The 27,921-nt window shown below is 36.6% G+C and overlaps 2 protein-coding genes across 6 annotated transcripts in view; one reads left to right on the top strand and one right to left on the bottom strand.

The window, feature by feature from the left end:
* Positions 1–1,400: 1,400 nt before the first annotated feature.
* Positions 1,401–25,395, bottom strand: BLZF1 (basic leucine zipper nuclear factor 1). Of its 3 annotated transcripts, none has more exons than XM_057729096.1 (7): positions 25,251–25,358; positions 24,168–24,247; positions 13,794–14,233; positions 12,215–12,414; positions 9,761–9,889; positions 7,306–7,525; positions 1,401–2,786 (listed from the first exon to the last, which is right to left on the bottom strand). In XM_057729096.1, the coding sequence occupies exons 2-7, from the start codon at positions 24,196–24,198 to the stop codon at positions 2,601–2,603; spliced, it is 1,206 nt and encodes a 401-aa protein (XP_057585079.1). In that variant the 5' UTR covers positions 24,199–24,247; positions 25,251–25,358; the 3' UTR covers positions 1,401–2,600. The 3 variants fall into 3 exon arrangements, with proteins under 3 accessions (XP_057585079.1, XP_057585080.1, XP_057585082.1); XM_057729097.1 differs by lacking the exon at positions 25,251–25,358 and adding an exon at positions 24,971–25,042 and having other exon boundaries at positions 24,168–24,248; XM_057729099.1 differs by lacking the exons at positions 1,401–2,786; positions 7,306–7,525; positions 9,761–9,889; positions 12,215–12,414 and having other exon boundaries at positions 13,737–14,233; positions 24,168–24,248; positions 25,253–25,395.
* Positions 25,396–25,508: 113 nt separating this feature from the next.
* NME7 (NME/NM23 family member 7) overlaps positions 25,509–27,921 on the top strand; it is a 237,183-nt gene continuing 234,770 nt past the window's right edge. Inside the window, exon 1 of one of the 3 annotated variants that reach the window (XM_057729094.1) lies at positions 25,509–25,645. Coding sequence is in view for 2 of the 3 variants with exons in the window: in XM_057729093.1 (XP_057585076.1) it covers positions 25,873–25,875 (3 nt within the window). In the remaining variant the exon portion in view is untranslated. Of the gene's footprint in view, positions 25,646–25,801; positions 25,876–27,921 lie in introns of those variants that run through there. The other 2 variants (XM_057729093.1, XM_057729092.1) reach the window with 2 other exon arrangements.

Raw genomic sequence — 27,921 nt, 5'->3', positions numbered from 1 at the left:
GCTTTTTCTAGTTCCTTAAGGTGTAATGTTACGTTGTTGATATATGAAGTCTTTCTCTTTTGTTTGGCTCAGTTAACTGTTATCTTTATTGACACTCTTAAACCAACAGTTGCAGAAGTGTGCCACTAGTTTGTAGTTACAAGAGTGTATGTATATAATTTTTATTTAGTTTTTCTTAAATTGTGGTAAAATATATATAATCTAAGATTTATCATTTTGACCATTTTTTAAAATGTAAAAATCAGTGTCATTAAATAAGTACATTCATATGTTGTACAACCATCACCACTATCCACCTCCATAATTTTTCATCATCCCAAACTGAAACTCTGTACCTAATAAACAAAACTCTCCATTCTGCTTTCCCTTAACCCTGGGTAACCACTATTCTACTTTCTGTCTCTATGAATTTGATTATTTCAGGTACCTCATATAAGTGGAATCATATACTGTTTGTCCTTTTGTGTCTGATTTATCTCAGTGTAGTGTTCTAAAGGTTCATCTGTGCTGTAGCATATCAGCGTTTACTCCTTCTTAAGTCTGAATAATATTCCATTGCATGTATGTACCACATTTTATCTATTCATCCATCAAAGGACATGTGGGTTACTACTTTTTGGCTATTGTGAATTATGCTGCTATGAACACTGGTATACAAATATCCTTTTGAGTCTCTGCTTTCAATTCTTTTGGGTATCTACCTAGAGGTGTAATTGCTGGATCATATGGTAATTGTCTGTTTAATTGCTTGAGGAACTTCCATGCTGTTCTCAACAATGGCTGCACCATTTTACATTCCCACCAGCAATGCACAAGGGTTCCAGTTTCTCCACATCTTTGCCACCACTTGTTATTTTGCTTTATTGGTAATAGCCATCCTAATGGATGTGAAGTGGTATCAATTTGTATTTCCCTAATGATTAGTGATGTTGAGCATCTTTTGATGTGCTTATTGGCCACTTGTATATCTTTTTTGGAGAAATGTCTATTCCTTTGCCCATTTTTTAACTGGCTTGTTTTTTGGGTTGTTGAGTTGTATCCCTTTATTTGTTCTGGACACTAGACCCTTAATACATGATTTGCAAATATTTTCCTCCATTTTGTAGGATGCCTTTTCATTTTGTTGATTGTTTCTTTTGCTGTGCAGAAGGTTTTAATTTTGATGAGGTTTAATTTATCTATTTTTTTCTTTTGTTGCCTGTACTTCCGGTGTCATAGCCAAGAAATCATTGCCAAATCCACTGTCATGAAGATTTTCCTCTATGTTTTCTTCTTTGTTTTATACTAAGTAAACCTAAAGGAAAGGCTGAAGAATCAGTTGTAAATAGTATAAGCTAGATAAAGACTTGAGTTGAAGCACATCATTCTGGGGGAAAAAGAGTCAATATTCAAACTAAAGAAGGTAGAGAAATTTATTGCCACTTGAAACTATAACTCAGTTAAATCAGACCAAAACAAAACAAAACCAAACCATTAAGTTGACATTAAAATATACTGTTATTAGACCTGATTTGTCTTTTGAGGGTTTCTTTACTGATAGGCACTTCTGAAACCAATTAGGGTAGTTTGGCATAAACATTTTGTGGACATTTTTAAAGGCATATAAAAGGGTGTTTTATGATGGCCTATCATAAGTAAATAATAGCATATATTACACAATAAAAATTAAATGATGAGTTGCATTTTTGAGTTTGAACAATGTTCTAGAAAGATCCTACTTTCCCCACCATATTTTGTAAGTATTAAATTGGATATTCCTGTTGTGTTGCAATTGCCAAAATGAACTCAACAGTTAGAATGTTTCTTCTATGTAGTAAGTTCCATCCATTCAAAATATGGAATCTCCTGCACAAAACCAAAATGAGAACGTTTTGCTCAAGCATTTGTTAATATGGCCGTAAAATATTTAAAATTTTGCTAACACATAGCATGTATTTTTAAAGTAGTCCCTTCACCCACAGTATTTCCATAACACTCTTTTGTAGCCCTCAAAAATCACCAAAAAGGGAAAGGACTCCTATCTCACTCTCTCCCCAAATCCTGCCAGCAACTTTTCTTTAGAGTAGGGGGTCAGAAAACTTTTTCTGTAAAGGACCAGATAGTAAATATTTTAGGCTTTGCTAGTCATACAAACCCAGTTGTATCTACTCAATTCTGTTGTTGTAGCACATACAACCAACCAGAGACAACAGTAAATGACTGGCTATGGTTGCACATGACCCAAGGCTGTGGTCTGCCGATCCTGGCTTCAGAGTACAGAAATTATGCTCATGTACAACATACAGCAAGATAAGTAATAAATTAGGGCCTAAAAGAAAGGTACAGAATCTTTTTCTTTTAGTCCTTCAGGAAAACCACTCTGTAATGCCTGGAAAGTACTGTCCACTTTAAACATACCTAACACAGTTTTATTCCTTTCTTACCCTGAGATATTTACTTAGGGTAATCTGGAGTCCAGTACATGAAACATCTTTGGGGATATACGTTACTTAAATAGAAAGTGATAATACTTGTAGCATTAGAATAACCCTAGCTCCCAAATAATAATGACTCTTGGGTAATAAGTAAGTGCCTATAATGTGCTTCCAGCATATTGACTGTTAAAGGGCAATGAGTTCTCCCTGGCAATGACTGCAGCAATTGAAAGTTATATTTTCATATCTTGTATAGGGATGAAATCGTCCGATATTTTTCTTTGTAGCAAGTAAGGTGGTCGGTGATGACTCAGAAAATGGATTATCAGGTGAGCTTTCTGTGCAGGTAACTGGATCCAAAATGCGCAGAACCTAAGGAAAATAGGAGGTCATGTCAGATGTATGCAGTAGGGACTGTAAAAGCCCTTGGTTTTATTGATATAAACTACCAATAAATTCTATTTCATTAATACATAACTGACATAAAAAATAACACCCGAATGATGAATTTGATTAGAGAACTTACGCATTTTCTCAAAAAGCTCTAAATTTAACAATGATGTTATTATATTACCTAGGTTACTTACTTTTAAAAATAATGACATTAATGTCCTCTTATGCATAGCAATGGAAATATATGAAAACATAAAAGAAAATCAGGTTATATCAATTTTACTGTAAGTGATGTTGATTTTTATCTTTAACCGAAAAGTACGTACTATCTTTCTCCCTCAGTCCTTCATTGAGCTGCTTGGAATTGGAATGTTGCCTTCATTCTTCTATTGACAGGTTATTTCAGAGTTTCTGATCATTTACTTGTAAAGTCAATGGCTTTTCATTTCTCTTTTTCTAATTTATGTGCCATATTTTATGCTAACGATCATGTTTTTGTTTCTTGGATTCATGGACACCATACTCTCTCAATTCTAATCCTGCTCTGATTTTTCCTATTCTGTTCCTTTACTGAGACCCACAACAGGAGGAACTCTTGGGTTGAAAAAAAATTCTCCAAATAAGGGCAACGATAAAATGTCTGGCTCATAGCTCCTGTTTCTCATTTTCACATTCTCCCAACCATCATATGATGAGCATAGGTTATTGTGCAAAGGAGGCAGATACTGGAATTGGAAAGGAACTGAGAAAAGCAGCGGGGGAAAGAGCTTTCTCTCCTACGTAAGGCTTATTCAAAACAGCTTTCAGAAATGGCTCGAGATGTCTCTTTCCCTGGCTCTCATATTGTCCAGCAGGTTTTTTTCCTTCTAAGTTATCAATGTACCCAAAGAGCCATAGCTAATTTTAAAATGTCCTAGCATTAAGAGCTAGCATTCTATTTCAGTACCTCTGTTTTTCTACTGGATTCTGCTTTTTCAATTTAGTTACTGATATCCTTCTATTTTTACGGAACTTGGTTAGATGCTACTGGACAAAGATAAAGGGTTTATCTTAAAGCTGCTTATAAATTTAGAAAGGAAAATAATAAAAGTACCCCAATTCTCTATATGTTATTACATTATGTGCCTTTAGAGAGAGAGAGAGAAAATGCCAAAGGAATACAGTTAAAGGAGACTGAGATACCAGTATAGATAGGTTTCTAGATTTTAGCCTGAAAGTGATAGGGAAGGATTTTAAGCCGGGTGCCTTTCAGAGAGATCACTCTATACACAGCTGGTGGATGAGTGGGAAGGGGTGGGCACTAACGCAGGCATGGGAAGAACAGAGAAAGGGAGTTCACTGTAATAATCTAGATAAAAAATGACCACCTTGAAGCAATGTGGCTGAAAGGTCCAAGAGACACTAAAGAAGTAGGACTGTCAGTTTTGTTGTGAGACAATATGGTCGATAAAGGACTCGGAGAAGGGGATGTAAGCCAAGCCTTGAGGCTGCCCAGCATTGTACAGTGAAATATGAGGGTGTAGGGTTACATAAGCCAAGGGAAGAGGGAGTTTCAAGATATTAGGGGTAGTTAATTATACCAAATGCTACTGGCAGCAGCCGAACAGACAGCAACACAAGTTCCCAACAAAACGAATAGAAAAAGAGAAACGATTTTGGATAAAGCTGATCAGTTTAGTTTCAGGGGCTGATTCATTCAGTAAATAGCTGAACACCTACTGTTATACAAAGGATTATGCCAGACCTTGAAGAAATGTAAGACAAACGCCCCTTAAGGAACTTACACTTTGGGGGAGAGGTGGAGAATCAAACAACTGCAATTTAACATGATAAAGAGCTATACTAGATATATATAGATATATATACTCACACACACATACGTAAAATGCAATGGAAGCCTGAAGGAAGGAACATCTAGGTTTGCCTCTGGGATTCAGGGAAGGCTGATTCTTAAAGGCAGTGTAGTGATTGGGCAGGAAGGGAGATGCTGGGAGGGCAGTCTAGGTAGAGGGAAAGTATGTACAGATGCATGAGATATAGTGGCCTCTCTGTGGAATGGAAGTGGTTAACACTGCTGGGATGTGAAGTGCAGAGGGTACACACACCTGGGAAACGATCCTAGAGAAGGGGAACTGATGGATGAAAGGCCTTCTATACAACATGAAATAATTCAGATTCAATAAGGAGGGAGACTGGGAGCCCTCTGAATAGGAGTACCAAGATGATGGGATTGGCATTTTTGAAATAACTCTCTGGGCAGCAGAGGATGGCCTGGAGGCAGGTAAAAAGCAAGGCAAGGGTATTGGTGAGGAGGCTTTTGCTAAAGTCTAGCCTGGAGATCAGGTGTTTGAACTTAGGAGAGGGGATAAATTAGTAGGAACTGATAGGAGACGGTAAAGGCTCGTAAAGGCAACAGGATTAGGGGGATGAAGGATTTAATAATAAAAATGACAGCTACTATTTACTGAGAAAGTACTATACCTATATTGGAAACTGCTACTGGCTTTATATGTATTATTTTATTGAATCCTCAAAACGTCCCTATATAGTAGATACAGTTTGCTAAGCTAAGGAACATACAGGAGAAGAAACAGATTATTTTACTTTTTATTTTTTCCAGAATGGGAATACAAATGCAAAAGCAAGGAGAAAGAGGTGATGTGTGATAAGCATATGGAGATGTCCAGCTGGAGATGTCTCTTAACTCGGGGAAAAAAGTCTCCGTTGAAGAAGTTGAAGAAGCCACAAGCATAAAGCTATGGGATTAGGATAGTCCCTAGAGAAGGCAGAAAGTCTGCTATGTAAGGAAAGGCTCAAGAATGGGCACGGAAGAGAATTCCACCCCCTCCCCCCCATCAAATACTGAGAAAGAATAGTCACAAAAGTAGCAAAGAGCTGGGAGAGTATGGCCTTTCAGAAACTGAGGGAGTTTGAAAAGCATGGAGAACAGGTTCCTGTGGAACATCAACATTTAAAGGAGGAGAAAAGCCTATGAAGAGTTGCTCAGAGAGGCAGCCTGCAGTTCAAGAAAGAATAATGTCACATAAGTTAAAGGAGTATCAAGGAGGCATGCTAGGTTAAGTAAAACATGACAAAGTATTTAAATATTCATGACCTTTATAAGAGTACTCTTAGAGAACAGTGGAGCTGCAAGTCTGTTGAGATAAGCAATGGCAGGAGTTGAGGAATGTATGGTATGTAAGTAGAAGTAAGTACAGACAAGTTGTTCAAGATTCTTGGTTGTGAAGGGAAGGTGATAAGACCATATACAGATGACTTAGTATAGAGGAAACATTTTTCTTTTTAGATGGAAGACACTTGGGCATGTTCTTAGGCCAAAAAGAGAGAGCCAATAGAAGAAGTAACTGTTGGTGGGAGGCCTGATGAGCCTGGGGGAACATGCTGTGCTTTGGAGAGGCGGAGGGACGCTTTTCCAGCAGCAAAAATGTATGCAAGGATGGTTGCCATATAGCTAGGCTTCTAGATATCAAGTGGGACTTTGAGGGAGTTTTCTGCCTCTGCCCTCTTTTTCTTCTGTGAAATGAGGAACCAAAGTCATCTGTTGAATCTGAGGTAATCGTTGGATGGGTATAGAAACCAAGAAGGCAAGCAGTTGAACTGACACAGGAATGGGGTTTTCAGGGTACCTGTGAGAAGGATAAGAAAGAAAGGCACTTAATGAAGGTAGTCTAGGCAAGCTATGGCAGGAAAAGAAGCCAGGAGAGTGAGTTGATGAGATGAAGAAAAAAAATGTAGGGACCAAAGGAATAAAAACTATGATGTGATCAAGGAACAGGGGTATTCAGAATGATAGAATCAGAGCTGGAAAGAAGAGTTGAAATCACAGTTCATGGAGAGAGATGTTGAAGATTTTAAAAGTGGAAAAGTTCTGGTTAATGACAAGCCTACGATGGGGACACGGGAGTGAGATACTGAAGTGTAATGAGGGTGAACTTGGATGGTTGTAGAACTGTGAGATCACAGTATTTGACAGGTCATCTGCATGAGCCCTCAGTTCACCCAGGACTGAAGGTGCCAGGTTTACACTAACTGATTCTGTAGTGTTTGGCACATTCCCATCTATATGTGTGGAAAAAAAAATAGCGTCTTAAATCAGAAGTAATCAATTATCTGCTCTTGATTACTAAATTAAAAATTCTACACAGTGGTTTTCATATCTAAATGAGCTCAAGAAAAAAAGATTATCAATGATTCAGTAGCTAAAAAACAGGCCATCGTTAAAACAACTACATTTCTTTCTCAAGAATAGAGTAACGGTGTTTGAGAAAATTAAGAATAGAGTAACAGTGTTTGAGAAAATTAAAGCGCAGAGGAAGAAATGATTTTCTCCAAGATCCCTACTCATTAAGATGAGAATCAGGTTTTGATCCCATATTTCCTAACTCCCAATGCCACGCACTTTCCATTATAACGCGTCACCTTGCAGTAAGAGGACACTCTTAGAGCTTCCACAGATCACGAAAAGGAAATATTTTACCGTTTCAGCCATCTTTTCTGCTGGGGTACTGCAGAATTCAACTGCTGATGGAACCTTTTTTTGACCATTAGTGCCAACATTTCCCAGAAGATGAGAATTTACTGCTTTTGCCAGCTTGTGATTTGTTGACGCTAGTTCTGCTGTGCTGTGAGGTTGTGCGCTAGGGTAGTAAGTTTGCTCTCTTCCCCACTGCAAGGAGACCAAGAGCTCCTCCAACAACCTGCAAAGAACAAACATGAGCACTGAACATTAATAAGAGGATAAAATATAAAAATCAAGAATGCTGAAGAAATGAGAAACATTTCTGAAATCACATAGTATCTTTCTCCTCTTTCAGAGTTCAATAAATTCAGAAAGTCTGGTACAATAAGTCAGATTACAGAAACCACTTATTGATTTTATGGTTATCTGCAAATCATTCAACAAACAGTACTTTTTTTAGTTCTCATATTTTAGTACAGGTAAAATACAAGGGTGAGTCAAAAATTATCCACACTCCGGTTATATTAAAACTTCTGCTGGCCGCACTGTCTTATCAGCGCTTTCCGTTCAAAGCTACTGTCTCCCCAGTCACTACTGTGCAGGTATGAACGTGTTACATCAGTTCATTTGTAACTGCAGTGTAAGCAAAAATGGATGCCCCACTTGTGATTTGCACAAAAGAAGAGCAGTGTGCAGCGATTCGTTTTTTTGTGGTCTGAGGACATGCACATCCACACACTTCTGCCCACACTCCGCAAAAACATCATTAAAAGTTTTTGTGTTAAAGCATCCTCCCTATAGTGCTGATCTTGCTCCATCAGACTTTCACCTATCTGGTCCCCTGAAAGCAGCCCTACAAGGACAAAGATTCACTTCTGATGGAGAAGTGAAGACAGTAATGCATTCATGGCTTGCAGCTCAGCCTAAAACATTTTTTAATGAGGGAATATGAAAGCTTGTTGACAGATGGACAAAATGTATTGAAAAGCAAGGAGACTGTGTCAAAAAATGATGTGTCTTTCCTAAAAGCTAACTAAAATAATTACTACAGCCAGAGTACCTATAATTTTTGTCTCACCCTCGTATAATAGTATATTCACATAGTATTATAGAGCTACTGATTTGATTTGTGCACTTATTGAGATATTCACATGGTGTATACATGTGATAATTTTTTGTGTGAGTTACACAAATTCTTGGGATAAAACCTACTTGGCCATGATCTATAAATGTTTTTATATATTGTTGGATTTGAATCACTAAAATTCTGTTAAGGATTTTTGCATCTATATTCATTAGAGATATTGGCCTGTAGTTTTCTTGTAATGCCTGTCTGGTTTTGGTGTCAAGATGATGCTAGCCTCATAAAATCAGTTGGAAATTGTTCCCTTCTCTATTTTCTAGAAAAGTTTGTGTAAATTTGGTTTTATTTTTGGCTTAGATGTTTGTTAGTATTCACCAGTGGATCCATGTAGGCCTGGAGTTTCCTTTCCTAGGTTTTTGACTACTAAGTAAATTGCCTTAATAGGTTAGGGCTATTCAGGTCATCTGTTCTTGGGTATTCTGGTGGTTTGTGGCTTTTAAGGAGGTTGTCCATTTAAGTTGTTGAATTGATTGGCATAGTGTTTGTAACATCCCCTTATTACCTTTCCTATGTCTATAGAATCTGTAGTGTACCCCTTTCCTCATCCCTGATACTAGTCACGTGTATTTTTTTTTTCCTGATTATACTGCCTAGAGTTTTGTAAACTTTTTTATCTTTTCAAAGAACCAGTGTTTGCTTTCTATTTCATTTAGTTTTGCTCTTATCCTTTTAGTCCTTCTGCTTAATTTGCTCTTTGTGTTTCTTAAGGAAGCTTAGATTATTGACAAGACCTTTTTTCTTTTCTATAATAAGCATTTAAAATTATAAATTTCCCTCTAAACACTGCTTTAGTTGCCTCCCACAAAATCTGATACTTTTGATACATTGTGGTTTCATTCTTCTAATTTCCCCTATGATTTTCTCTTGACCTTTACTTATTTGATTTATAAGAAATCAATCACATGAAAGTATAAAGTGCATTTAAGGAAGACTATCAATTTTGACAGTTCTGGTTCATATGGACATGAAAGTAAGCTCTAATACTGCAGAACAGTCCCCAGAAAGATCCCCTTCCAAAGGAAAAACTGGTATGCTTTTTGGCTACTACCAAAAACCATACAAAACTGCTATAACTATAACCAAAAACTACTTTTAAGTCCAGAGAGTTCTTCTAGTATAGATATAACTAATTCTCTCCCCAATTAAGAATAAAAGAAGCATGTCTTCTGTTTTCGTCAGTCTTCCTCCCTCCCCTAGGCATCTATTTGAAAATGCTACTCAAAATATATGCTCAATAAATTATTAAATGTAGGAATACTAAAGAACTATCTCAATAACAAAAATTGCAGGAGAAAGGAGAAGAGTTCAGAATGTAAACAAGTGCCATACTTCTGCGAAGCTATCATTTCTTGACGAAAGTGTTCCCGTTCACTCAGGAGATCTTGTATAGCACTCTGTGCATCACGGTTTTGACGCTGTAAAACTGCTCGGGAGTTGGTTAACTCATCTGCCATAACCCTGGAAAAGATTAAAATCTTATATATAAATTCTCTGACAGTGTTAAGAAGTTAATATACTACCTTTGTGACTGTCATTTTTAAAAACTTACAAAAAAGATTTAACCATGTCAGATTACTTCTCAGTTTTTAAATCTTCACTAAAAAACACTTAAAATGTTTATAAGCTTAAAACTTATTAAAGGGACTCAAAATATCTGTTTACAAAATGACAAAGGAAAGTTTTTTAACTTTCTTATATAGTGATTTTGGAATGTACTTCAGTCTTAGTCTAGATTAATCAAGCTTTGGAAAAAAATAACATTAATTAAATGTCTTTAAATACAGAAAATTTTAGAGAAAAACAATTTTTTTTCTGCCACTCAATTACTTCTTTGTCCTTAGAAAAATATTATATATACAGAGATTTATATAAAAGGAAAACTGTCTTTCTTGCTGTCCAGCATCCTCATCTTTCTTTTATAATCATTAATCAATAAAGTAATCAATATATTTTTTCTAGAAAAAAATAATTTGTGTATATCAACATAAAAGTATGTGTAAAAATAAATGTATTCATTTTATTTACAAAAAAATGAATTCTTTAATACAAACTTTTCTATAGTTTGCTTTTTTCACCTAATAATTTATCTTGGTGATTTTTTTCACATTAGCACACATAGAGCTAAATCATTCCCTTTTAAAATAAAAAAAATAGCTTCATGTTTTCTTCTGATTGGATGTGCCAAAATGTATTTAACCAATTCTCTACTGATGAACTGAAGCAAAATTTTAAAGTATTTTTATTCAGCTGAAAATCTTAAAACTAAAAGTCTCAGACCACAGTAACCACTGAATTCCTTAAAATGAAAACAATTCTGACATTAAAAGATTAAATCAACTAAAATATCAATAAAGTTTGGTTTAATTATTACTGCCCTTAGAGTGTTACCATCAACATTGATCAGAATGTTAAAAAAAGTTACATATTATAATAATCTGTAAAATATATGCATGATTTGCTTCTTAAGCTGTTCAATAAGAATTAACTTAATATTCATTCTAAGTCAATAAACGGTAAATTCATTTCTCCAAATAAATCCTATATTGGTACAATTAGAAAACAAAGTAAGGATTTTAACAGAGCATTCAGTTACTGGAAAGTATTACAGATATTAAGACCTGATGAAATACTCCCCTAAAAATTTATTCATTACAACCAGTGGTTCTTAAGGTACAGCCTGGAAACCTTTGGTATTTGTGAGAAATCTCCACATGATTAAATTTAAATCAATAGTTATTAAACATATGTGTGAAGCACTGGGCTAAGCACTGGAAATACACAGACGGATAACACTCAGATTCTGTTCTCCACTAACTCAAAGTTGGAAGGAGGGGATAAATAGGAAATCATAATATATAAGAGAGCTTCGCAACTACCAGTTATGTCCATAGGCTTGGGGGTTCTAAAGGCCTGGGGTTCTCACCTTTACTGGAGAGTAGCCTCATCCAGTATGCCATGCAGATGTTGTCATTTTCTATTTGTGTGTAGAGAGAAAAAGGTTGGGAAACTCTATTATGTAGTAAAATAAGCTATGAGAACAGAGCATGAGGTCAAAATATGTTTATGGAGTGGCAGTGATATTTGAGTTCTCCAGACAGAAGGTGAGGAAAAATAGTCTTTTAAAAAAATTTACATATTTATTACTTGCCTGAGTTTACAGCTTTCTTTTGGTCTTAAACATTGTAGTAGGAGTGATTTCTACTATGGAAGAGAAACTTGAGGATTTCCCTGGTGGCACAGTGGTTACGAATCCACCTGCCAATGCAGGGTACATGGGTTCGAGCCCTGGTCTGGGAAGATGCCACATGCCGCAGAGCAACTAAGCCTGTGCGCCACAACTACTGAGCCTGTGCTCTAGAGCCTGCGTGCCACAACTACTGAAGCCCGTGCACCTCGAACCTGTGTTCCTCAACAAGAGAAGCCACGGCAGTGAGAAGCCCATGCACTGCACCAAAGAGTAGCCCCACTCACCGCAACTAGAGAAAGCCCGTGCACAGCAACTGAGACCCAACGCAGCCATAAATAAAATTAAAAAAATAAAATTTAAAAAAGAGTAACTCAGAATTCCAGAATGAGAGAAGAGCTTTTTGATACTGCTTTTCCATTTAGGGAGACTATATGACCATCCAGAGGAGGGAGAGTCCACATCTTAAATGACATATGAGGTACTCTGACAATCTGAGTCAGAAATATTCACACTACAGTCTATTTTCTTGCATTAGGTGTCAAAAATCTGCTAGAGCAAAAGCTAGGAAATGAAATACTATTTAAGACAGAAAATACCTGCTTGCAAGGAATTTACTTCGCCACACATCACACTGTATTGACATCCGTTCTAACTGTTCAGAGAGCTGAGCTATGTTTCGGCCTAGGGCTTCATTTTCTAAAATGAGCTGATTTTTCTCACGGGCTAGACGTTCAAAGTGATACTGAAGATCATCCCCAACAGAAGCCACCAGCAGCTTTTTTAACTCACGATTGACCTGGAAGAAATCATGACCAATACAACAAACTCAAAGTAATGCCAGTGACTTTAATGTAGCAAAATGAACAAAAGAGAAACTGTGTTTCATGTAATTTGGACCTCCACTATTAAAAGTACACACCAAAAAGTGATATTAAATATTTAAGTTTCATAATGTATACAAACCATGTCTATATCTCTATTACTCTATAGTCCATGTGGTTATAATCTGAGCCTCTTATAAGAGCACAAATCATTATCATAAAAATTACAAACTGCCTCCAGTCAACACTTAAAGGCAAAAAATTGGAAAACTGAACCAATAAATTTTGCAAAAAGATATGACAGTGTTTTCTAAATCTTTTCCAACATTTAAAAATTGATTTCTTTGTGCCTTAGGAGTTTTATTTTTAAGAATTTAAGCAAATAAAGCAATTCAAGATGTCTATAAGCATGTTCTTCACATTGTTATCAAAAATACAAAAAATTAAAACAAATGTCCAATAAAAGATATTGGTATATGGTGTAGTCATTGAAGAACACTGTTGCTATTAATATTTTAATAGACTGTCCTGTATTAACAACTAAAACACACCTAAAACAACTAAAAAAAGTGAGTTACAAGGCAAAAATGTACTCAATATGTATAATTATGCATTTATCGCTGGAAGGTATACTTACAGGTGGTACTATTTTCATTATTTTTTCTGTATTTCCTAAAATGTTTACAAAGAAATATGTACTAGCTTTGTGATTTGAAATTAGTTACTTAAAATATATTAAAATATCTTAAGTATATTAGAAACATATTTGGATACAACCACTAACCAGGGTATCACTTATAAAGACTAACCTCTAGTAAAAAATGTGTAATCTAACAGAGAACAACGTGGGGGCGGTAAGGCGATATTTACTAAGATGTAAAGATTAAAGAAAGTGAATCAAGCACTATAGATAATTTTCCATTTACAATGAAGATACTGATACTTATATCACCATTCTCTTTATTCTAAGTATTATCTATACATAGACTAAAATACTTGGAATTTATGGATTCTTAAAGCAGAGATTACTAATTAGTCTTACTTAGTTAATCTCTAGTGTGCAAGTTCATAACTGTAACCTCCTTTACAACTTATAGGTGGTCTTGTCCAAAGTACCCCACATTGTCCAAAGTACCTCACACTTCATCTTCAACCACATTTAGATTATAAGTTCCCAACATATACTAGTGTTATTAGAGGCACTAAGAGAATGAGAAATTTAAGAGGAAGCTTTTTAGAGAAATGACAAGTTATAATGGACACTGCAAGAGGAAATGTTGTTTTCTAACATGCAGGCTTAGAAGGCCCAGATGTAAAGAGCAGTAGTCATTAAAGCTATTAAGGCTCTTCTTACCTCTGACTGTACTCTGAGCTGGTTTGAAAGACCTTCTTTGTCCTGTAGTAACCTCCTTTCAGAGTTTTTGAGCTTTTCCAATGTATTCTTTACCTCGGATAATTCCTTTCTAGGATCTACAACTCCTTCTGGCTGGCCAAGGAATTCTCCTTTATGATGTCCCAGAGACTTAACCTTTGCGTTTTTGTTTGGGATATCATGGGTTATAGCTGCTTTGGGAATTAATATTCTTACAGCTTCAACTTCCACTGCTTTTTCAGCAAGAATCTTCCCTAGCTGAATAACTCCTGGGCTCTCTGATGGAACTGCTTTCTTTCGTGGACTCGGAAGGATGTGATGCTTTATAGGTTGGATTCCAGCAGTAACTTCAATAGATTTAGGTGGCTCCTCAGTTTCCATTCCATCTCCCGCTCCTCGAATTGGGGATGAAGTAAGGATGACTACAGAAGGGAAAACAAAACATAAACTAACTGAAAAGAAATGCTAGAAAAATGCCAAGACATGCTTTACCCTACATTCAGAATTCCTCGCACTGAAAAAAAAGGGAAAAAATTTAGAGTAAAAATTAATTTTCAAAACAATCATGTGTCAACAAAAGATGAACAAAGTCTTACAGGTTCAAACTTTCCTTAAGTAAATGGTTTCTCTTCTTGGTAAAACTGCAAGAGATTTGGAATCAAGGTATTTGGCTCCAACTTCTACTTCCTAGTATAATCCTAGGTAAACAATGTAACCCTCCATGAATCTCTAGTTCCTAATCTGCAAAATGGACATAGTAACAACTATGCTACAGGGTTGTGGTACAAAAGAATGTAGAAAGGTCAAATGCCTGGCACATTGTTGACACTCCATATTAATTAAATATAAAAATAAATATAAGCTATATATATACATATTTGAAAGTGTCTACCCCAAATTAGATTCACCCTTTTTTTGTGAACTATTAGCAAAGAATACTTCACAAGCTATCCAACCAGACTCAATACTCTCTCTCCTAGGCCTTTAATCAGGCCTTTGTTTCTGCTATTTCTTATTCTCATAAATGCCTTCTTTCAGCACTTCCTGGGATTCTAACTTATCCCTTTAAGAAGTCACTTAAACTCTATTCTGCATTAAATTTTCCCAACTGTTCTAGGTTACTCTCTGAATGCCTGTGTTACTTACTATCTCAAATATTCAGTGTGAATCTTAATCATGAACCATAATTATCATTTCTGGGTTTTGTTATATGCTAAATCTCACTTTCCCAGTGAATCTGATAAGCACACTATGGCCAGGCATCATGCCCTAAACCAAGTAGAAGGAGCAGGGTATTATAGAAATGACATGAACTCTGGGATCAGCCAGATCTGGTTTTGAGTCCCACATCCACCACTTCTACCTGTACAATCCTGGAGAAAATCGTGCAGTTATCTGAGCTTCAGTTTTAGCCTCCATGAAATGAATTTAACAATACACCTAAGGTTACCTTGTGTCTTAAATGAGAAAATGGTAAGTAACAAATAAACAACACTTATAGTATAAGACTGATCATGTGCCAAACACTATTCTAAATACTTTACATATAACTCATTTATCCTTACAATAACCCTTTGAGGTAGGTTACAATTAAGTCTATTTTACAGATGATGAAAATAAGGCACAAAGACGTCCAGGAACTTGCCCACAGTCACACCACACAGTAAGTAGAAGATGCAGAATTTGATTCTAGGCAGCCTGGTCCCAAAGAGTGGGCCTTAACCACGGCACATACTGCCCCTTCAAGTGTAGAAAGTGTCTTGCACAGAAGTAAAAAGCAGACATTCAATAAATGGTAGCTCCCATCCCTTTCCTCTGTAACACTTCATACATTGCTGCACATGTTTACTAATTTGCTCAATTAAAATAAATTATCTCCCTTCATATAAAACAAACCTGGCTAGCCATCCTTAGTTCAGATAACCTTTGGAAGGCCGCTATGCTCACCACTATACTACCATTGCTCCAGTCAAATAACAAAAATTTTGTTTCTTTTCTCCTATTTTACCTTACTTCAAATTAAGCAGTGTAATTTCATTGAGTCACCTTTCTCCAAGAAAGGGCTAGTTTCACTAATTGATTCAAGAAAATAAGTGGTTTAGAGCTTGGAAAGAATGGAGGATGTGCTAGACTGGGAAATGTTGCAACCTTGAGGAGATGGCTGAGATGATACCTAACCTACACAGAGTTCCTGAATTAGTACATTTAGTAACATCCCTCTGAGGTGCAAGTTAGGTTCCTTGCCATTTTCCAAGCCCAGCATACATTTGAGCAAATGGAGGCCAAAACCTAGGAATGGTAATGATAATTAGCTTTTATTCAATTTACTATGTGCTAAGGACTCAGTTCTAAGTCCTTCAGATTCATCAATATCATTTAATTTTTACAAGTGTCATGAGGTAAGCATAATAGTACCCAATTTGTAGATAGAAACAGAGGCTGTGAAAGGTTAAATAGCTTGTCCAAATCATCAGTGTCAAACTGGGATGTGAGTCCAAATATGACTTCAGAGCTAAGCTGTTAATTGGTCTGGGAGGCCTTCCACAAACCAGAACTATTGCCTCATCAACCTGGAACTTACTGCCTCTGCTAACAGCCCTATTTTTCAGGTCGCAAAAGTCCACAGAATTTATGTAACAGTTATAGTGAGCTTAAAAAAAGTGCAGATCTGATCTGCATCAAACCCTTGAATGGTTTCCCATCACTCTCAGAATAAAGACCATGATCCTTACCATGGCCTATATACAGCCCCTAGTGATCTGGTCCCCTGCCTGTCTCCTGGGTCTCAACTTATGCCATTCACTCCCTCAGATCCTAAGTTCCAGCCTTACTTGTTTTCTTTTAGTCTTTCAATAGGAGCAAACGCCTTCCTCTTCCTCTGCAGACATTTCTTCTTGGAATATTCTTGGAATCTTCTTCTTAACTTCTTCTCCCCTACTCATCCTTCAAATCTCAGTTCAACCTTTCTGAAGGGAAGCCTTTCTCTAATGTTCTATGATTAGGCTAGGTTCTTTGTTTACATGCCCCTACAGCAAAGACCCTGCCTTTCTCATTACAGTATGTAACACAAACAGTTATATACTGTTTGTGCCTTCCATTAGGATATAACTTCCATGAGGGAATAGGTATCGATTGTTTATCACTCTATTCCTAGTAAAGTGCCTTGTACCCACAAGGCACTTGTACTCTCTATCTGATGAACAACAAATGCATGGCAACAAGGGGAGGGGAAAAGGACGAGCACATATATAACAATGGTGATGATAAATTTTTGAGTTTCACAGACAACAAACATGCTGCTTGGTGCTTAATATTGGCCAGGCATTGTATGAGGTAGCTGGGAAACTCTATGCTTAAGAAACTTACTATCTAAACTTGAGGAGACAAGACATACATGTAAAAAGCTAACATGTATTACTGGGTAATATATAATAAGTGTGCAATAAGTGGTACAAAAATATATCTATAGAAATTTGTTTTCTAAAAAAATTTTAATTGAATAATCATGGACTATTGATCAGTCTTTGGTGAATTTATTACTATCTAGCCAAATCATACATTCATAGATACACACACACACACACACACACACACACACGATTACATTATTATATGTTATATTTACATCTTCTAAGGTAGAGACAGGAAACAGATCCCTAGTTTTAAAAAAAATGCCAAAGTAGGTTGTTGGCCTTAATTACTGTTAGATATCAGTACCATGTCGTGGTCAACTAAATATTTATTATTAAATAATTAATACTAATTACAGATTAACCATGTTTCACTGTAACCCATGTGGTAGGAGAACAATCAGTTTGGTAAGGGCAATAATAAAGTCTTCTTAAACCTAAACCTTTCTTAAGAACTTCTGAAGTACAAAGCCATATTAAAAGTTTACATAGTATACAAATATGCCAAATTCAAACAAAGACTGGTGTTACTTTGGTTTCTAGATCCTGGCCCTAGAAATGAAATTCTCCAGCAAAGAACATTAGGGAATGGTAAGCTTGCTCAGGATAATCTTAAGAAAATAACTATGAAAAAATTACCTGTCAATATGTTTTACAGCAAGGAAAAAATCTAACAAGAATACTTTCCTTAGGTTTAGTCATAGTGAGTGAAGTAAGTCAGACACAGAAAGACAAATATCATATGATATCACATATGTGGAATCTAAAAAAAAAAGCTACAAATGAACTTATTTACAAAACAGAAGTAGAGTCATGGATGTAGAAAACAAACTTATGGTTACTAGGGGATAAGGGGGAGGAAGGGATAAATTGGGAGATTGGGATTAACATATACTATACATAAAGTACATAACTAATAAGAACCTGCTGTATAGCATAACTGAGTCATGCTGCTGTATACCTGAAACTAATACAACCTGTAAATCAACTATACTCCAATTAAAATTTAAAGGAAAAAAAAGAATACTCTCCTTAGGTTTATTTATTAGGTTTCTACTTAAAAAAATTTTTTTTCATTGAAGTATAATTGATTTACAATGTTGTGTTAATTTCTTGTGTACAGCAAAGTGATTCAGTTACACATATGTATACGGCCTTTTTCATATTCTTTTCTATTATGGTTTATTACAGCATAATGAATATGGTTCCCTATGCTATACGATAGGTCCTTGTTGTTTACCCATTTGATATATAATAGTCTGCATCTGCTAATCCCAAACTTGAAATCTATCCCTCCCAGATTTCTACTTTTTAATACGTTTATTTTTCTTCTTCCAAACTTAGTTTTATAGATACAGAAACCACAGAGTAGAGCAGATTATCATCATATACAGTCATATATCTTCTGGTTTCTATTACTATTTTTTAAAACATTACATTATTAAGAGGTATTAAGAAGAAAAAATTACCTATATTCTCATCAATCTAAAATAACTTTTCATTACTTCAAATTTCTTCAATATTTTTAAATACTTATAATTAACTTTACAAGCTTAATATTTCTATTTTGCTAGTCTTCATATTTTTCATTTTATGACTGTTATTCCTTCAAGTTCATATAGCACTGTTTAATTATTATTTTACTGTTGGATGTTTAGACTCTTTCCAATTTTTTACTATAAAAATGCGTTAGTGAATATTTTTATGCCTACAGGTTTTTTTCTTCAAATTCTGAATTATTTCTTTTGAACAATTTCCCAAGAATAGAATTAATATGCCAAGTGAAGATCTGCACTGTCAAACTGCCTCACAAAATAACCCTACTGGTGTATCAGTAGATCTATTACTTATGTCTTTATTTAGTTTTATTTTTTGCATGCTCCATAGCCATGAGCTAATGCAATGCTTAAAAGAATACATTCCTAAAGTGTTTAGAATGGCACAGCGCACTCATTAAACGTTAGCTCCCACTGCTCTTATTATCATTCTCTAAAAAATCTAATAGCTTTGCATCTTGATTAAGGGGAGAAAAAGCTTAACTAATATAAAATGTAATTCTGCCTCTTATTCTCTTATGCTAAATATATCACTAGGCTTTAGGACTATTTTTTCATTTAACAGATTTTTAGGGAGTTTCTTCTCAGTATGTAGTAATGTACTAGGAATCGTGACATATATTAGGAGGCAGAAAGACGTCTGAGGTATAATTAAGGTGTTCTATTTAACAAAACATTTTATATTAAAATAAAATATTTTGTCATTTCTGTATTAAATGTTAATTAAGGCATACCTTGGGCTTTAGGACTGACTCTACTTTCAAAAAGATGAACAAAGGAATGTTTCCAAAAGTGAAATAAAGAGTTTGGTACTTAGTTCATGCTGTAGCACATTAGCACAGAGAAGGAGAATTCCCACTGAATTGTTTTAAAAATAAAGGCCTATTCCCATGCTCTTAAAATATGGTTTTAAGTTTGTCTAACTCTATCTCATGCAAATTTAATTTTATCAGTAAGAAATTCTGGCATTTAAGAAGTAATGTGGAGTCATGAATTAACTACACATCCACAATAAAAAAACACAACAAAAAGACACACTAGAGCTATACCATTCAGGTTCACTGAAGCTGAAGAAATAAGAAGCAGGTGTGACATCCTGTGATTAAATGTGATTTCTAGGCAAGTCATAACATTTGTGAGTTGGAATTTTAGGTAATGGAGATTCAAGAGCAAATCACAAAACAGTTAATGCTAAATTTAAAAGGCAAAGAAACCATGGGTATTCAACAGAAATTAACTTCTCAAACAAAATTGTCATAAAATTCCAATCAAGAAATTCAGTTAACTTGGTTCAAACCCAATTTACTCCTAACTTTATTTAAACTGCTCTACTTACTCAAGCACTTGTGAGTACTCAAGCATATGTTGCCCCATATATCACATGGCAACTCCCTCTTTGTAACAACTGCACTTCTAGCTAATGTGCACAGGCAAGGAGGCAAGTGGGAGTCAGCGCTTTACATTTTCTCACCCGGTAACTTACTTTCATAATTCTATTTTTTTTTGTGACACACACAGAAACCTTTATTACATATGCACTTGCCCCAATCCAGGGCACATTCATGAGCAATTACCTTCAGTCAAGTGGGATGACAGTGACCTACAGTTCCAGCTCTGTAATTATGAGCAATGTTTAAGTAAAGCAAAACATCAATCCCTTCTCATTCTTTGAAGGGAAAAGACAAAACAATTCTTCAATTATTCATCAACATTAATTTCCACCTGTAATCACTTATCAAAGAATTAAAAGATGGCTAAGGTTTATGGCTCATTCTTACTGCCTTTCCCCCAGACTTGGTGAAATGTAGGGGGAGAACAAATAATATTCCACAATAGGGGTTGGCAAACTTCCCATAAAGGGCCAGATGATAAATATTTTAGGCTTTGTGGGCCATGAGGCAAAATTAAGCATACTATTGATATATAGGCATTTATATACGAAGAGGAAAAACAAAATTTTAAAGATGAAATTCAAATTATAATAATTTAGTAAAGGTGTTTTTTTTTTTTGGCAATATAGGTCTAATAATGAAAAGAAGAGAGTTCTTTTTAAATTGGGATAACACTTGGCTTAAGTGGGATTCAAAATTAGTGTTCCCTATTTGCTGACTCCAAATATTCTCAGGAGGCCCAAGAGGCATAATTTGCCAACCCTTGCTCTAGTTTACTGAGGCAAAAAGAACATTATTTTATAGTCTGTTATTAAACACACATTTCTCCTTTTTTCATAAAACTGTAAATCTCTGAAGACAGATACTCAGAGTCAGCAGGATGATATAATAGAACTAAACTAGATTCTGAGTCAAAACTTAAGTCTGCGGTCACACATTGTGTGACCTTGGACAAACCACTTAACCTTACACCAGGATTCCCCCACCGCCTAATCCTACAGTGCTTTCAGAATAATGCAAATACAAGAGTATTTTAAAATAATTTGTTTCTCTTGTAGACTAAACTTGAAATCTCCTCAGGGCAGGGACTGCCTCTGCCTCATAATCTTTGTATCATCAGCTTAGTGAAATGGTGCTTGCTGCAGAAAAGGTGAGTGCTAATGGAAGTTCATAAATGTTAACGTTAACACACCACTTAGAAGATTTCAACATCCAATAATTAACTCCTTTAAAAACTGCTCAATTTTTTTTCCCTCTACCAAAATCATTAATAACTCATAATCTGACAAACTTTTCAGATCGTATGCAGATTCAGCTATAAAACAGTTAAATTAGGGATCATTTGGTAATTTTAAATTAATATTCTTTTAAATGTCACCAATATCACCTAATAAAGTTTAGTTACCATTAAACTAGAAAAATATGCTATGGGCAGTGGACTTAAGAGTTAGGCCCACATTTATTGATGTGGAATCCAAACATTTCTTTTGTCACAGGCCCCACAAATAAAGAGTTTCCTGGTCAAATAAGTGTTCCCTACATATATCTCTTTGGAGTTGCACAGTGTACATTAGTATATTAAAGCCTGTGAGGGGTCCTGTAGTGTAATCTCTCCTTTAATCCAGCATTTCCCAAATTCATCAGTCCATGGAATCCTTTTTCACCTAATAACTATTATTCCACAGACCTAAGGTTAAAAGTTAGACTATTTTATGGAATTATAAATATCTGAACATCTCAGGCCTTCCTATTTGGTCTATTTTCACTAGATTAAACTGACTTTAATCCCTTTACTTTTAATTTCAACCTTGCTCCCCCAAAAAGTTTTGGATTCAAATTCTAATTTTCTAATTGTTTCTATTTATTGCATGTTTCCCCATTCAAAAACAGCCCTAGCAGCAAGGACACATCCCTTTCATGATGACAGTATTGCTCAAATAGCTGCTGAGAAGTTCTCTCCCTATAAGCCAATCCTGCTGAGGCAGTTACAGGAAATGCAGGCAACTGACAAATGTCCACCATATAAGTGCACTTTTTCTCAGGCCACGTGATACACGACACTCTTCTTCACTAACAACAGTTAACATGATACTATGCAGGATTACGACTAACAGCTGAATTATCTACCTCACTGTAAAATTAAGACCAAATGAAATAATGTACGGGAAAGTGCTTTATAACTCTAATCCTCATTAAAAACAAGTAACAACAAATAATGAAGCCTTGCAATAACTAACTTTTAATTACTAACGATAATGTCATATTTAGTTTTTGCTTTTTGTCAAGCACCACTAATTGCTTTCATATTAGCTATGATTTAATTGCTCTTATTTCCCATTAATCCCCAGTTTATTACTTTCCTTCAGTTTCTGATTTGCTGATTCTAATACTATAAAAAGCCTCTGGTAATGCTGAAATGCTGTTGTTACACTCAGCTGAATTAAATTCAATTAAATATTTATTGGCATGATCTTCACTTCCTAAACACATTTAAACCCCTTTTAAAGAGTTTGCTGTTGGAGATCTGCTTCCTGCAAAACTGGTTTCTAGAAAATAGTTTCCCATCTCTCACTGACAGTCCCATCCTCCATAACTCACTCCACCCAAGAAAAACCTGAATCAAGAGAGCTCACTTTGGGACATGCTAAGATTGTTATCTATGTCTAAGTGAAGATAGTAGACAGTAGGCTATAAGGGTCTGAATCACAAGGAAAAAGATCTGAACTATAGATAGATTTGGAAGTCATCCTTATAGATAATTACTAAAGCCGTGAGAGCAGGAGAGAAAGATGGCTGAAAAACATTAGTATTTAAAAGATAAACCAGAAAAGAATTAAAAAGAAACCATAACTAGAGCAGTGGGGTCCAAAAGAACTTTCCACAATTATGGAAATGTTCTATATCTGCACTTTCTAATAGTATAGCCACCAGACACCTGTGGCTATTGTGCACTTCAGTGTGGCTAATGTGAGAAACTGAATTTTTAATTTTTAAAAATATTAATTTAAACTCAGCCACATGTGGCTACTGCATTGGACAGTGAAGGGCCACAGAGTAGATGGAAATGAAGGAAAGTATTTCAAAAAGTGGGAATGATCAATAGTATGAAATGCTATACAAAGGACAAACACTAAAAAGTAACTATCATACTTAGTAAATGTTCTGAGTTGAATTGTGTCCCACCCCAAATATTCATAATGTTGAAGTCCTAACCCTCCATACCTCAGAATGTGACGTTATTTGGAAAGAGTCATTGCAGATGTAATCAGTTAAGATGAGATCATACTGGAGTAGTGTGCACCCTAATCCAATATGACTGATGTCCTTATAAAATGGAGAAATTTGGACAGAGACATACACACACAGGGAGAATGCCCTGTGAACAAAAAGGCAGAGATCATGGCGATGTGTTTACAGGCCAAGGAATACTAAAAATTGCTAGGAAACCACCAGAAACTAGGAGAGAGGCTTTGAACAGATCCTTCCATAGTGCCTGCATAAGATACATGTCTCTGCCAACATCTTGATCTTGGACTACTAGACTCCAAAACTGTGAGATAATAAATTTCTCTTGTTTAAGCCACCAGTCTGTGATACTTGCTACAGCAGCCCTAACAAACCAATGAAATAAGAAAAAGGTCTTTTATACCTGCTAGTTGTTTGTCCATCTACCTAAATCCTTTACAATGTATATTCTTATTTATTTAAATCTTAATCTTCTAGTAGACAGAGAACATAGCTGTAAAAACTAGCTTTTATGTTAACTGTTTAACAGCAGTAGTCATCTAATAAATACTACCAAATGATATTAATATTCATCTGTATATCTGTAGTACTGAAATGCAAACACTGCATTAAAAACCAAAGGTGAAGAGATATGAAACACAAATGATTCCCAAGGGCTCTATGGGGTCTAGTTACCTGGCTCAAGCATTCCTTCGTCCTATTGTCATAAATTTTATGTTTAAAAACAATTATCACCAAAAGAAGAACACTTACCTTTGGTTTCTAAATTTTCAAGAGTAGTCATTTTTTTTTTTCACCAGTGAAAATGCACCCCAAGACTTCTACTGAAAAAACCTAAAAATGTATAAAATGAAAATTAAAACAATACCATTTAAACACATTCACACATTAGGAGGTGCCTCTTATAGCCCTTTTTCACAAGGTGATACTGTTATGGCTACCAAATGTCTCAAAAAACAAACAAAGCCCCCAAAAACCAGGAGTGGTTTATTTTCAAATTTCTATTTCACTGTATACTCTAAATTACCACCAGTATACTCTAAATGATCAGATCTGTGGTCCTTAAATTTAGCTCTGTTACCTACGGGCTAGTTCCCTTACGGGCTTTTGTATCACTATGATACCTGAAATTTAAAAGTAATTAAGGTAATTAAGTTTTCAGGAGACATTATCGACAGTACTTTGTTCATTATATCCATCAGAGAGGAGCTTCTGTTCAGATGTTTAACAAGAGACAAAAAATTCATGATAACTTAATTTGCACTTCTTGGTAATAAAATTAAAATGGCATGACATATGCACTAAGATTCAGTGAAGAACGTGAGAAGGAAGGTGATACTCATGCAGTGATTATGAATATGATGAACTGGGCACTAGATGACAACTGGTTTCATCACAAAAATGATCACTCGAGTACTCGATATAACTCGACAAGGCGTCTCCCATGACTACCTTCCTCAAAAGTCACAAACTCCCCTCCTATTGTTCTGAAGACAGGTCTCCAAAGACCCTTCGAAAAAGCAGTGAGCCCTCGGAAGATGCTCAGCGAAACCTACTGGCATAGCCAGTGTGGGCCGGTAAACACCAAGTGAAGGGGCTGAGGGATGGGTCTGGAGTGGGTAACAGGTGTGAAGGCGGTAGGATGGAAGAGAAAGCCCGTCAACTTCTGCGGTCCCCAGAAGTCGAATCCTAAGTTCCGTGCCCGTCTGAACAAGCCTTCCTGGAACAACAGGCAACCTTTCCTTAAATCGAAAGCGACTGAACACCAAACTTCAACTCAGACCGCCTTCCCGTTCCAAAATCCCCTCTTAGTTACACAAGTCCGTTTTTGGACTTACCTCTCAGATTCTTACTCTTCCTATTGCAGGGGGCCGCACTTTACAGGTTCTTCGTCTAGCACTCACTGGGTTAACTTCTCCACACACGCCTCTTGCATTCTGAAGCCGATCCGCCCAGGCCTTGGTGACATCAAGCTTCCGGTTCACAAATAATCACTTCCGGTTACTCGGGCTTTCGTTTCCGGAATACTTTTCCAAAAGAAAGAGGTAGACACACTTTGTGGTGCGTTTAAACTCAACTAACACAAAACACCTGCTGTAAGACTTCAGTAAGTGAAAGTGGATGAACCCTTACTAAAAAACAAAACGTAGACTATTTGGACGCTAGCCGTGCATCAGTTTGAATTTCCGGGTTACCTGTCAACCAAACTGAAGCGATGATGCTGGCAAGAGGTAGGTGGTGTTCCGTCGCCCCAGGCGACGGAGTGAAAGGGCGGGTCTATCGGCTGCGTGGGCGGTGCTGAGTTTACTCTAAGCCACTAGGGACGAAGGGGCGGGGCAGTGGCGGCCCGCGCGGCGTACGGCAGTAGGTGGAGCTCTGTTGCCAGAGTAACCCGGCGCTGGTGCTGGTGTTGATTGCTTCCTGCCGCAGGGAGGCCTTGTGCTGAGATCCTGAGGTGATGGTGAGTGCCGGGCGAGGCCAGAACGGCTCCGGGGTCTTGTTTACTCCGCGTCCCAGGTCCTTGGTTGTCTGGGCACCTAGAGGCGTCCGCGTCCCCTCTCCTTTCACCCGCTCATCTCTTATTCCCTTTCCAGGAGCTGTGCCTGCAATTTCCTCTCTTTCTCTATTTCTTGTAGCACCCTGAATTCCACTTTGGTACTGCTAAGCCTCGAGAGTAATGTGACAGAAAGTATAGGGCACTCAGTCTTGTCGTCTGAGGTGAGACATTATTTCGAACAAACATTTAAAATGTTTTCGTTCTTCATATTGCGTTTTTTCCCAAGCTCCCAGCTTCACCTTAATGCGCTTCATTTAGTAGCGTGTTGCGGTGTGTATATAACTTTCTCATTACTGATCCATACCTCCTTATTTCCTGAAGTCTTTGCTTTGTTGAGTGGCCGAGCCTGTCCCACACCCTAAGGGCCGTATAGTAATAGCTGTATTTTGCATTAGCTGTCTTCTAGCCAGTTGATTACCTTCTAGGTCCGTGCTTTTTGACGGGAATGCTCCTCTAGATTACTAGGAGATCACCTCTGGAAAATTCACTTGCTAGAGCTTCACCCCCAGAAATTCTGAATAAATAAGAATCGGGCTCCGTATTTGCATTTTAAAGAAGCCTGTGGATGATTTTAATTCAATCACGTGTTTGAAAACTCCAGGGTTCTAGTTAATTCACTTAATTACCAAATATTTTAAACACTAACAAATAAGGAACTGGGAAGATAGAAAGATGACGATTGTCAGATGAGTTTGGCTATGAACTTAACAACAGTTTCACCCACCGTCATCCCTTCTTTCTCCAGTACTACTCAGCAATCCATTTTATTACACCTGTCTGCCCCTGCCCTTTTCCTTCCCAGCCCTCTCCAAACCTTCACTTTACAAACCCTGTCCCTTCCTCTCAATTCTAAGCAGATGACAGAGAAATGACAGAGTCAGTTTCTTGAAGCTCATGCCCCCAACCTATATATTGATCTATATTTTTACCCATCATTCAGTATTGTGTTTCTAATTTATAGAAACAGGTGTTGAAGGATAATGCTTTCATCTTTGCCCTAAATCTTATTTCCTCCCATTCCTTACTGGACTTTTTGCTTCAGGTTAATCGTTCTTCTTTCTTGTGCTTTCAGCCTCTTCCTCTGCATTTCCTTATCCTAAGTGTTCAAGTCATACATTTTAAGAAAGTGAAATAAAACAAAAGCCTATCCCCATCCTGTGTTTATCCAGTCCTCCCATCTATCTGTCAGTATACTGCTGGAAAGCATAGTGCTTCCATTTGTATCAAATTCTGCTTGTTCACTTGCATCTTCAACACTCTGTTGTCTGAATTCTTCTCTAATGGCTTCATGAAGCTGTTATTATTGCTTAAATTTCAAATGGCCTTTTAAGTCTCAAATCCAGTAATTTCTTTTCAAAATTTATTTTATTTAGCCTCTCTTTGACAGCTGAAGCTCATGGTTATTCATTCCTTCTTTTTTCCACTGGCTTTGCCTGCTTTTTAAATGCCATTTTCTGGGACTCACTCCTTAATTACTTTCACTTCTTAGTTCCATACATTTTGCTTTGCTGATTTCATCTACACACAAGAGTTCTTTTAATACCTAAGTGTTCATTCTTTTTTTTATATATATAAATTTATTTATTTTATTGGCTGTGTTGGGTCTTTCTTTGCTGTGCATGGGCTTTCTTTAGTTGCAGTGAGTGGTGGCTATTCTTCATTGTGGTGCGTGGGCTCCTCATTGCCGTGGCTTCTCTTGTTGTGGAGCACGGGCTCTAGGCACGTGGCTTCAGTAGTTGCAGCACATGGGCTCAATAGTTGTGGCTCCCGAGCGCAGGCTCAGTAGTTGTGGCTCACGGGCTTAGTTGCTCTGCGGCATGTGAGATCTTCCTGGCCCAGGGATGGAACCCGTGTCCCCTGCATTGGCAGGCGGATTCTTAACCACTGCGCCACCTAGGAAGCCCCTTAAGTGTTCATTCTTAAATTTCAGTTTCGTCTCAGACCTGTTAA

Source organism: Hippopotamus amphibius, chromosome 3 (assembly GCF_030028045.1).
Source record: "Hippopotamus amphibius kiboko isolate mHipAmp2 chromosome 3, mHipAmp2.hap2, whole genome shotgun sequence".
NCBI classification, from domain to species: Eukaryota; Metazoa; Chordata; class Mammalia; order Artiodactyla; family Hippopotamidae; genus Hippopotamus; species Hippopotamus amphibius.
Note: the sequence above shows the minus strand (reverse complement) of the source record. Positions and strands in the feature narration are given on the sequence as shown.

Excerpts from the sequence above, each read along its gene's own strand:
- BLZF1 (XM_057729096.1), bottom strand. The coding sequence starts at position 24,198 with ATGACTACTCTTGAAAATTTAGAAACCAAAG. Across the intron at positions 14,234-24,167 it reads TGAAAATTTAGAAACCAAAG|TCATCCTTACTTCATCCCCA; the intron begins GTAAGTGTTCTT and ends TCCCTTCTGTAG. Across the intron at positions 2,787-7,305 it reads CAGAAAAGATGGCTGAAACG|GTTCTGCGCATTTTGGATCC; the intron begins GTAAAATATTTC and ends TATTTTCCTTAG.